The following is a 12720-nucleotide window of genomic DNA, read 5'->3' as shown; positions in this document are numbered from 1 at the left end:
CAAACAGAAAATTCTTATTTAGTCATGTAAATCTGAGATGTAACGTTCCCAACCCTGACAAAAGAGGTGACCCCAAGATGATGGCGCAATATCGGTACACGATCTGATTACCCCATAAAACGGTTAATGTTGCGGTTTTGTTGCGTTTTTTTGAGAAAACGCATGATTTCAAAAAGAGTAATTGTCCTAGTGCCAGCAATATCTACCTTTGACTACTTCTATCCTTTTGAGATCGGGATTGTATGAGGCCAGGGCTTTATGTATAGTCTGGGTTGATATCCTAATATATACTTACTTGTGTTCCTCTCAGAAGCCCTAAGATAATAACATGCTTCCGATCGTGAAGCGGTGTGCTAGTAGCGTCACCGTTACCATAATGACCGAGCTCCGTGTGCACGCTCCAATGGGAGGAGGGAGGCGTGCCCGATGGTTAGTTCCGGTGGACACGCCCCTTTTTCGGAGCGATGCGCAGGGAAGGCCGGCGATAACACACATTATGGACTGGGTATAAAGGTAGGTGGTATGCCGTTATGCCCTCAGCTTTCATCCTGGTACCTGTGCCTACCATCAAGGCACGGGGAACGGTGGTTTTAACCGCCCATCTTCTATAGACAGAAAGTGGACTATTGAGTTCAAAGTAAATGTGAGCCGCCGAAAAAGGAGGTAGATAGGCTCCGATAGGGTTCCTGGCTATTAGGATATATGGAAAGCATAGGATACCTAAATGATTTGCAGTAAGATTGAAGCAACAGACTTTTTTAGTCATTTAGTCTCCTGATGAACTCCTAAATACGGGAGGGAAACGCGTTGAGACAGGACTATACTATATGTGAATGGGGACCTAAAACCTTTGAATAGATCCTCAGCAAATTACCATCAGCTGCTATATCGGCTTGATGCCGGATAGCTAACATTGGGCAGAGTGGGAGGTAGCTTATATCCTAATATAGGAATACCCTAGCCCATTTTGCTACTTTATAGACGGCATGCCAATGTTCTGTCTTCTTTTAATATTTAAATATTAGTGAGACATTTGTCTATCTGCTATTGATCCAGGGGAGAAGTTATTTCTGGATCAATAAGCATACCCTTGGCTTCTGAACTAGAGAGTTGGGAGCTAGACACTAATTGAGTCATTTTCATGCAAAGACTTTATTAGGAAGGTTATGCAGTTAGTTTGACACTTTATCTTCTATATACCCGGAGTTATTGTTTTAACATTATTTAATAAAAGTTAAATTTTACGCTGTTCTTTGGTTTGGAATAATGTAATTCCTTCCTGAGCTTTACTAGTGGGGTATTCTTATGTAATACCTCCTGAACATAACCAGGACGTTTATTGGTGCTGTGACCCAGGCATTTACCTTTACCCAAAAAATTTGCACCAAACACTTACACAACATATACACAAAGTCGCAAATAGTTTTATGGACAGTACATTGTGTTTGCAGGCAGGGTTGCTTGAGTCGCACTTTCGTGGCAAATTTGAATTTTGGTGCAATTTTTGCTTGTAATCTCCGTTTGCCGCAACGTTGCATGAAGGTGGTTGTATATATAAACTATTAAGTTGTGTTTTTCTATCCGGTATGCTGTGTACTCTCAATAAAGTTAGATTTTGGTGTCACAGTCACAGTATAGGTGCAGTATAGCTTTATAACATATTAGTGAATTACAGCACAATCCTGCCTGTCTTCTGTAATTGGGTTTCTGGGAGTCCGAGCTCTTGTTGTGGTTGATGTTTGCGGTACATATAGTATATTTACACATTGTATACACCTTACGCTATTACTATAAATGTATTTTGTATATGAATCTGAGATTGAACAGGAGTTTTAGGTGCAAATATGTGTTTTAGGGCATTTTTTCAAAAAATTATTTGTGTTTGTCACAGAGTTGCATGAAGGTGGATGTGGCTATCGATGACCAATTGAGACATTTGTAATCTTCAGGTTGTCTACTTTCAAAAAATATATAGGGTTTAGGGGTTCACTTACTTTTCATGGTCTGTAATCCCTACATTTTATAGGATGAGACTTTTGTAACATTTCCAACTTCAAAGCAAAATTTTGTTCCTTCCAGTTCTGGTGATTTTCTGAAGACACGTGCGTGCGGGTGCAGGCCATAGTGATATGTATATACAGGTGTAGGCCATAGTGATATGTATATACAGGTGTAGGCCATAGTGATATGTATATACAGGTGTAGGCCATAGTGATATGTATATACAGGTGTAGTAGCCCATAGTGATATGTATATACAGGTGTAGGCCATAGTGATATGTATATACAGGTGTAGTAGGCCATAGTGATATGTATATACAAGTGTAGGCCATAGTGATATGTATATACAGGTGTAGGCCATAGTGATATGTATATACAGGTGTAGGCCATAGTGATATGTATATACAGGTGTAGGCCATAGTGATATGTATATACAGGTGTAGGCCATAGTGATATGTATATACAGGTGTAGTAGGCCATAGTGATATGTATATACAGGTGTAGGCCATAGTGATATGTATATACAGGTGTAGTAGCCCATAGTGATATGTATATACAGGTGTAGTAGGCCATAGTGATATATATATACAGGTGTAGGCCATAGTGATATGTATATACAGGTGTAGTAGGCCATAGTGATATGTATATACAGGTGTAGCCCATAGTGATATGTATATACAGGTGTAGGCCATAGTGATATGTATATACAGGTGTAGTAGCCCATAGTGATATGTATATACAGGTGTAGGCCATAGTGATATGTATATACAGGTGTAGGCCATAGTGATAAGTATATACAGGTGTAGGCCATAGTGATATGTATATACAGGTGTAGTAGCCCATAGTGATATGTATATACAGGTGTAGGCCATAGTGATATGTATATACAGGTGTAGGCCATAGTGATAAGTATATACAGGTGTAGGCCATAGTGATATATATATACAGGTGTAGTAGCCCATAGTGATATGTATATACAGGTGTAGGCCATAGTGATATGTATATACAGGTGTAGGCCATAGTGATATGTATATACAGGTGTAGTAGCCCATAGTGATATGTATATACAGGTGTAGGCCATAGTGATATGTATATACAGGTGTAGGCCATAGTGATATGTATATACAGGTGTAGTAGCCCATAGTGATATGTATATATACAGGTGTAGTAAGCCATAGTGATATGTATATACAGGTGTAAGCCATAGTGATATGTATATACAGGTGTAGGCCATAGTGATATGTATATACAGGTGTAGCCCATAGTGATATGTATATACAGGTGTAGTAGGCCATAGTGATATGTATATACAGGTGTAGTAGGCCATAGTGATATGTATATACAGGTGTAGGCCATAGTGATATGTATATACAGGTGTAGGCCATAGTGATATGTATATACAGGTGTAGGCCATAGTGATATGTATATACAGGTGTAGGCCATAGTGATATGTATATACAGGTGTAGGCCATAGTGATATGTATATACAGGTGTAGTAGGCCATAGTGATATGTATATACAGGTGTAGTAGGCCATAGTGATATGTATATACAGGTGTAGGCCATAGTGATATGTATATACAGGTGTAGTAGGCCATAGTGATATGTATATACAGGTGTAGGCCATAGTGATATGTATATACAGGTGTAGTAGGCCATAGTGATATGTATATACAGGTGTAGGCCATAGTGATATGTATATACAGGTGTAGTAGGCCATAGTGATATGTATATACAGGTGTAGTAGGCCATAGTGATATGTATATACAGGTGTAGGCCATAGTGATATGTATATACAGGTGTAGCCCATAGTGATATGTATATACAGGTGTAGTAGGCCATAGTGATATATATATACAGGTGTAGGCCATAGTGATATGTATATACAGGTGTAGGCCATAGTGATATGTATATACAGGTGTAGGCCATAGTGATATGTATATACAGGTGTAGGCCATAGTGATATGTATATACAGGTGTAGTAGGCCATAGTGATATGTATATACAGGTGTAGGCCATAGTGATATGTATATACAGGTGTAGGCCATAGTGATATGTATATACAGGTGTAGTAGGCCATAGTGATATGTATATACAGGTGTAGGCCATAGTGATATGTATATACAGGTGTAGGCCATAGTGATATGTATATACAGGTGTAGCCCATAGTGATATGTATATACAGGTGTAGGCCATAGTGATATGTATATACAGGTGTAGTAGGCCATAGTGATATGTATATACAGGTGTAGGCCATAGTGATATGTATATACAGGTGTAGTAGCCCATAGTGATATGTATATACAGGTGTAGTAGGCCATAGTGATATGTATATACAGGTGTAGGCCATAGTGATATGTATATACAGGTGTAGGCCATAGTGATATGTATATACAGGTGTAGGCCATAGTGATATGTATATACAGGTGTAGGCCATAGTGATATATATATACAGGTGTAGTAGGCCATAGTGATATGTATATACAGGTGTAGGCCATAGTGATATGTATATACAGGTGTAGCCCATAGTGATATGTATATACAGGTGTAGGCCATAGTGATATGTATATACAGGTGTAGTAGGCCATAGTGATATGTATATACAGGTGTAGGCCATAGTGATATGTATATACAGGTGTAGTAGGCCATAGTGATATGTATATACAGGTGTAGGCCATAGTGATATGTATATACAGGTGTAGTAGCCCATAGTGATATGTATATACAGGTGTAGTAGGCCATAGTGATATATATATACAGGTGTAGGCCATAGTGATATGTATATACAGGTGTAGTAGGCCATAGTGATATGTATATACAGGTGTAGGCCATAGTGATATGTATATACAGGTGTAGGCCATAGTGATATGTATATACAGGTGTAGTAGCCCATAGTGATATGTATATACAGGTGTAGGCCATAGTGATATGTATATACAGGTGTAGGCCATAGTGATAAGTATATACAGGTGTAGGCCATAGTGATATGTATATACAGGTGTAGTAGCCCATAGTGATATGTATATACAGGTGTAGGCCATAGTGATATGTATATACAGGTGTAGGCCATAGTGATATGTATATACAGGTGTAGGCCATAGTGATATGTATATACAGGTGTAGGCCATAGTGATATGTATATACAGGTGTAGGCCATAGTGATATGTATATACAGGTGTAGTAGGCCATAGTGATATGTATATACAGGTGTAGTAGGCCATAGTGATATGTATATACAGGTGTAGTAGGCCATAGTGATATGTATATACAGGTGTAGGCCATAGTGATATATATATACAGGTGTAGGCCATAGTGATATGTATATACAGGTGTAGCCCATAGTTATATGTATATACAGGTGTAGCCCATAGTGATATGTATATACAGGTGTAGGCCATAGTGATATGTATATACAGGTGTAGGCCATAGTGATATGTATATACAGGTGTAGGCCATAGTGATATGTATATACAGGTGTAGGCCATAGTGATATGTATATACAGGTGTAGGCCATAGTGATATGTATATACAGGTGTAGTAGCCCATAGTGATATGTATATACAGGTGTAGGCCATAGTGATATGTATATACAGGTGTAGGCCATAGTGATATGTATATACGGGTGTAGGCCATAGTGATATGTATATACAGGTGTAGGCCATAGTGATATGTATATACAGGTGTAGGCCATAGTGATATGTATATACAAGTGTAGGCCATAGTGATATGTATATACAGGTGTAGGCCATAGTGATATGTATATACAAGTGTAGGCCATAGTGATATGTATATACAGGTGTAGGCCATAGTGATATGTATATACAGGTGTAGGCCATAGTGATATGTATATACAGGTGTAGGCCATAGTGATATGTATATACAAGTGTAGGCCATAGTGATATGTATATACAGGTGTAGGCCATAGTGATATGTATATACAGGTGTAGGCCATAGTGATATGTATATACAGGTGTAGTAGGCCATAGTGATATGTATATACAGGTGTAGGCCATAGTGATATGTATATACAGGTGTAGGCCATAGTGATATGTATATACAGGTGTAGGCCATAGTGATATGTATATACAGGTGTAGGCCATAGTGATATGTATATACAGGTGTAGGCCATAGTGATATGTATATACAGGTGTAGGCCATAGTGATATGTATATACAGGTGTAGTAGGCCATAGTGATATGTATATACAAGTGTAGGCCATAGTGATATGTATATACAGGTGTAGGCCATAGTGATATGTATATACAGGTGTAGGCCATAGTGATATGTATATACAGGTGTAGGCCATAGTGATATGTATATACAGGTGTAGGCCATAGTGATATGTATATACAGGTGTAGGCCATAGTGATATGTATATACAGGTGTAGTAGGCCATAGTGATATGTATATACAGGTGTAGGCCATAGTGATATGTATATACAGGTGTAGGCCATAGTGATATGTATAAACAGGTGTAGGCCATAGTGATATGTATATACAGGTGTAGGCCATAGTGATATGTATATACAGGTGTAGCCCATAGTGATATGTATATACAGGTGTAGGAAATAGTGATATGTATATACAGGTGTAGGCCATAGTGATATGTATATACAGGTGTAGGAAATAGTGATATGTATATACAGGTGTAGGCCATAGTGATATGTATATACAGGTGTAGGCCATAGTGATATGTATATACAGGTGTAGCCCATAGTGATATGTATATACAGGTGTAGGAAATAGTGATATGTATATACAGGTGTAGGCCATAGTGATATGTATATACAGGTGTAGGCCATAGTGATATGTATATACAGGTGTAGCCCATAGTGATATGTATATACAGGTGTAGGCCATAGTGATATGTATATACAGGTGTAGCCCATAGTGATATGTATATACAGGTGTAGTAGGCCATAGTGATATGTATATACAGGTGTAGTAGGCCATAGTGATATGTATATACAGGTGTAGGCCATAGTGATATGTATATACAGGTGTAGCCCATAGTGATATGTATATACAGGTGTAGTAGGCCATAGTGATATGTATATACAGGTGTAGGCCATAGTGATATGTATATACAGGTGTAGCCCATAGTGATATGTATATACAGGTGTAGCCCATAGTGATATGTATATACAGGTGTAGTAGGCCATAGTGATATGTATATACAGGTGTAGTAGGCCATAGTGATATGTATATACAGGTGTAGGCCATAGTGATATGTATATACAGGTGTAGCCCATAGTGATATGTATATACAGGTGTAGCCCATAGTGATATGTATATACAGGTGTAGGCCATAGTGATATGTATATACAGGTGTAGGCCATAGTGATATGTATATACAGGTGTAGGCCATAGTGATATGTATATACAGGTGTAGGCCATAGTTATATGTATATACAGGTGTAGGCCATAGTGATATGTATATACAGGTGTAGGCCATAGTGATATGTATATACAGGTGTAGGAAATAGTGATATGTATATACAGGTGTAGGCCATAGTGATATGTATATACAGGTGTAGTAGGCCATAGTGATATGTATATACAGGTGTAGGCCATAGTGATATGTATATACAGGTGTAGTAGGCCATAGTGATATGTATATACAGGTGTAGGCCATAGTGATATGTATATACAGGTGTAGGCCATAGTGATATGTATATACAGGTGTAGTAGGTCATAGTGATATGTATATACAGGTGTAGGCCATAGTGATATGTATATACAGGTGTAGGCCATAGTGATATGTATATACAGGTGTAGTAGGTCATAGTGATATGTATATACAGGTGTAGTAGGCCATAGTGATATGTATATACAGGTGTAGCCCATAGTGATATGTATATACAGGTGTAGTAGCCCATAGTGATATGTATATACAGGTGTAGGCCATAGTGATATGTATATACAGGTGTAGGCCATAGTGATATGTATATACAGGTGTAGTAGGTCATAGTGATATGTATATACAGGTGTAGGCCATAGTGATATGTATATACAGGTGTAGGCCATAGTGATATGTATATACAGGTGTAGTAGGTCATAGTGATATGTATATACAGGTGTAGTAGGCCATAGTGATATGTATATACAGGTGTAGGCCATAGTGATATGTATATACAGGTGTAGTAGCCCATAGTGATATGTATATACAGGTGTAGGCCATAGTGATATGTATATACAGGTGTAGGCCATAGTGATATGTATATACAGGTGTAGGCCATAGTGATATGTATATACAGGTGTAGTAGGCCATAGTGATATGTATATACAGGTGTAGGCCATAGTGATATGTATATACAGGTGTAGGCCATAGTGATATGTATATACAGGTGTAGTAGGCCATAGTGATATGTATATACAGGTGTAGGCCATAGTGATATGTATATACAGGTGTAGTAGGCCATAGTGATATGTATATACAGGTGTAGGCCATAGTGATATGTATATACGGGTGTAGGCCATAGTGATATGTATATACAGGTGTAGTAGGTCATAGTGATATGTATATACAGGTGTAGGCCATAGTGATATGTATATACAGGTGTAGGCCATAGTGATATGTATATACAGGTGTAGTAGGCCATAGTGATATGTATATACAGGTGTAGGCCATAGTGATATGTATGAACTCTGCACATGTTGGCCTCTTATTTTTAGGAGGTTTGGTGCAGATAATTTTTTGTTTGGTTTCCACTTTTAACAACTAATTTACATTTATTTGCATTTTTTCATAAAACATTCACTTTAAATCAAAATGGCATGAAGGTGCCTGTCCGTATACAGTACCAAGTGGCATCCTGACAATGCTGCAGGTGTCTACTGTAAGAAACTCTATAGGTATGGGGGGAGGGGTTGGAGGATTTGTTAATGTTGCAAGTAGTGAAAATTGCTCTGACTACTGGAGGTGTAAAATATCCAGAGACCGGCAGTGAAAGGGTTAAAGGGGTTGTCTAGGCAAAAATGGACAACCCTTCTAAAGTTTAGGTAAGCCTGGGGCAGTGAAAAAAATACATACTCATCTGTCTCCATTGCTCTGGTGTTTTCCCACGCCCCGGCATTGTGCTGAGGCAAATCAGCAGCCTAAGCAGGCCTCAGGAAGAGGACCCGTGATGTCACAGGTAGTGACATCATGTGACCGCTAAGGCCAATCAGCAGCTGCAGCACAATGCTGGAAGAGACCTGCAAGAGCAGAAGGACTGAGCGGTACGGAAGGACGTCGGAGCATCGGGGACAGGTAAATATGTATTTGTTTGTCTATTTTTGCCTGGACAATCCCTGTAAAGATATAAAACCGAGAGTGAGCTATAAATGATGTGGCTCATTCACTTTTGCTGGTGTCGTATATGTGGGTATCCCTATAGGAGGAGGAGACAGTCATAATGTCCTATGAGACGGGAAGCAGAGTGGATTTTGACACCTCAGACATTGGGCCTGTCGGGTCTCGGTGGCTGCGATGATATAAGGGCTAGTTCACACGTGGGCAAAGGGGAGGTTTTTGACAGCGGAATTCGCTTCAAAAACCTCTCCTTTAACATGGTGGTCTATGTAGACCACTAGCTTTTTTTTTCCTCCTAGCGTTTTCCGCCTGAAGAAGCGACATGACCTTTCTTCAGGCGGAAAACGCCTGAAGAATTGCATAGAAGTGAATGGGAGGCGAAAACCGCGCGGTAAAAAACCGCGCGTTTTTTTGCACACAAAACCGCACGGTTTTTTGCAAAAAACCACGCGGTTTTCGCCTGCAGTTTCTATAGCACATATAGGAAAAAAAACCCTAGCGAAAACCGCTAGCGAAAACCGTGTCAAAAACCTCGTCAAAAACCGCGTGGAATGCAAAAAACAGCGTCAAAAAAACTCCCCGAGGTTTTTTACCTCGCACAAATAAGCTAGGCGGTTTTCACGTGTGAACTGACCCTAAGTTCCTTTTTTTCAACATCTTTTGTAGTTGTTTATATGTGGAGAATTGGTTTTATGGGACTCCATATACCTACAGGAGTAATGGGGGGATGGGTGATGGACTTGTGTATTACTGCCGAGCACTAAAGTACCAGAAGTCCCAGGTATACTCCGTATCCTGCTGTGAGATAGATGTGGTTACAACAGTGACGGTTATAGATATAGATCACTGAGGCTGCAGACTGCGCCATCAGACGACTTCTCTGACAGATTTATCTCTGAACAGGACGGAGCAGCCTGGCATATACGTGAGCGCTCGGGGCTGCAGGGGGCAAAACATTTAATAAAGATCTATTGGAAAAATAGTTTTTATACAAAATTGAGTAGAAGGTATTAAAATTTTATTAAAGTGACACCAGTTGGTATTAAAGGTTCAGATATATGAGCAGAGGACAGGTCGGAGTCCAGACAAGGTTGTGTTGGGTTTAGGTACAGAGATGTGGAACAGAAAAATGGAGATCCATCCTATGGTGAAATGACTATACTGAGGACTGTCGGGTGTCTGCTATGTTGTCCATCATTCTACAGGATTTTTTTTTGTTTGAGATTTTAGGTTACATGTATTCGAATTTCCTGCATGGAGTCAGGGCTGGAAAGCAGACAGGAATATCACATGTGCTGAGTTTTGCCCCAGGTCCATGGCCCACTATTTAGACCTGTGATAATACATGGGTGTGTGTATGAGGCCATAGAAAATAATAGATCAGTGTGCCCGCGGTTATAAAGACAACTATCACACTGACTAAGCACATGGCCATATACACGGAGCCTTAGGGTGCATTCACACGATGTAATGCGGCGTTGATTCTGACATGTAAACTTGTGTTGGAATCAGCGCTGCAAAAAATGAATTCCTTTGACTTCAATGGGTTCCGTTTAGTGCGCGTAACACATTGAAATCAATGGGAGGCTTTTTAACCCATCGTGTAAATGCCCCCTTAGACAGAATCTGCAATGGAGGCTTCTAATAGAATCCCCAACACACAACTACATGTCTATCCAAAATTGTGTGAAAAAAAATTCATAAAATGCATTTTTAATCCTACAGAAAATCCCAGTGCGATCTCTGAGGGAAACTTCATGTCATCAGTAAAGTATAATGGAGAAGATGAAAATATGATGGAGCGCTCCTCAGGAGAAAACCTCATTACCCCTCATGTACATCCAGGACATCACAGTACAGATCCATCATATAATCCCCCGAATCATGAGGAACCTTCTGACCAACCACAGATTGTAACCACAAGTACCAGCCAGAAAGGGGGGAAAAGGTTTCAGTGTAGTGAATGTGGAAGAGAGTTTGCACACAGCTCAACCCTTACTGCCCATAGGAGAATTCACACAGGAGAGAAACCATATTCATGCTCAGAATGTGGGAAATGTACTACTACTAAATCAGATCTTATTAAACATGAGAGGATTCACACTGGAGAGAAGCCATATCCATGTTCAGAGTGTGGTAAATGTTTTACAAATAAGTCAAATCTTGTTAGACATGAGACAAGTCACACAGGAGAGAAGCCATATTCATGTTCAGAATGTGGGAAATGTTTTACTAATAAATCACGTCTTATTAGACATGTGACAAGTCACACAGGAGAGAAGCCATATTCATGTTCAGAATGTGGGAAATTTTATACTCAGAAATCACATCTTATTAGACATGAGACAAGTCATACTGGTGAGAAGCCATATTCATGTTCAGAATGTGGGAAATTTTATACTCAGAAATCACATCTTATTAGACATGAGACAAGTCATACTGGTGAGAAGCCATATTCGTGTTCAGAATGTGGGAAATGTTTTTCACGTAAATCACATCTTATTAAACATGAGAAAATTCACATGAGAGAAAATGTTTGACAAGGAAATCAAATTCTGAAACTCATCAGAGAATTCACACCAGGAAGAAACCATATTCATGTTAAGAATGTGCCAAATGACTTCTACGAAGGCCTGATCTCAGATATTTCCCGTATCCTCTCTTCTCTGGAGGGATGAATACATGGTCAATTGAACAGAGGCTCTGGGTAGGCAGATCTCCCCAGCACAATGGCAGATCATATAGTCCCAAGGAGCCAAATCGTCCACATGTATTACATTCCATGAAACTCCTTATAAGTTGCTGATGTTTTGGTATCATACCCCGGTCCTCCTACACACCCTCAACTCCATAATTCCCATGGCCTGCTGGAGATGCCTCGCCAAGGAGGGTACGTTATACCACATTTTTTGGAGCTGTCCCTTTTTGCTTACTGGACAGAAGTTAACTGACTAAGAAGTGTTAACTGCTGAGCTCTTTCTCCTGGGTGTCCCGCTGGATCCTCTTGTCTATGGTCCCCATGGGATACGTGCTGCACTCTCCATGGTCTCTGACCTCCCTCTTCCCTTCCTCCCCTCTAATTTTTATTATTATTATTATTATTATTATTATTATTATTGTTTATGTATATAGCACCATGAATTCCATGGTGCTTTACATTTGGGGGTTACATACAATATACAAAATATACAGGTAGATATAATACTAACAATGTCCGACTGGCACAGTGGTGTAGAGGGCCCTGCCCGCGAGGGCTTACAATCTATGAGGGAAGGGGGGTAGAGACAGAAGGAGAGGGGGGAGACTGTACAGATGGAAGTGCGGTGATAGTGTTATTGGGGGTGTAGGCCTTCCTGAATAGGGGAGTCTTCAGGGCCTTCTTGAAGCCTGTGATTGTGGGGGTCAGTCTTATGTGTCTTGGTAAGGC

The 12720-nt window shown here is 39.6% G+C and overlaps 2 protein-coding genes across 4 annotated transcripts in view; one reads left to right on the top strand and one right to left on the bottom strand.

Annotated features, from left to right (window-relative positions):
- Window positions 1-12362, top strand: part of LOC142198419 (uncharacterized) — a 76591-nt gene extending 64229 nt beyond the window's left edge. For all 3 annotated transcript variants that reach the window (XM_075269455.1, XM_075269457.1, XM_075269458.1), the window contains one exon: window positions 11019-12362. In XM_075269455.1, coding sequence (XP_075125556.1) covers window positions 11019-11833 — 815 coding nt within the window. In that variant the 3' untranslated portion in view covers window positions 11834-12362. The remainder of the gene's footprint in view (window positions 1-11018) is intronic.
- Window positions 1-12720, bottom strand: part of LOC142198387 (uncharacterized) — a 297722-nt gene that overhangs the window by 179301 nt on the left and 105701 nt on the right. The gene's annotated exons all lie outside the window — the stretch shown is intronic.

Source organism: Leptodactylus fuscus, chromosome 3 (genome assembly GCF_031893055.1).
Source record: "Leptodactylus fuscus isolate aLepFus1 chromosome 3, aLepFus1.hap2, whole genome shotgun sequence".
NCBI lineage: Eukaryota > Metazoa > Chordata > Amphibia > Anura > Leptodactylidae > Leptodactylus > Leptodactylus fuscus.
The sequence above is the reverse complement of the archived record's forward strand: the minus strand, read 5'-3'. Positions and strand labels throughout refer to the sequence as shown.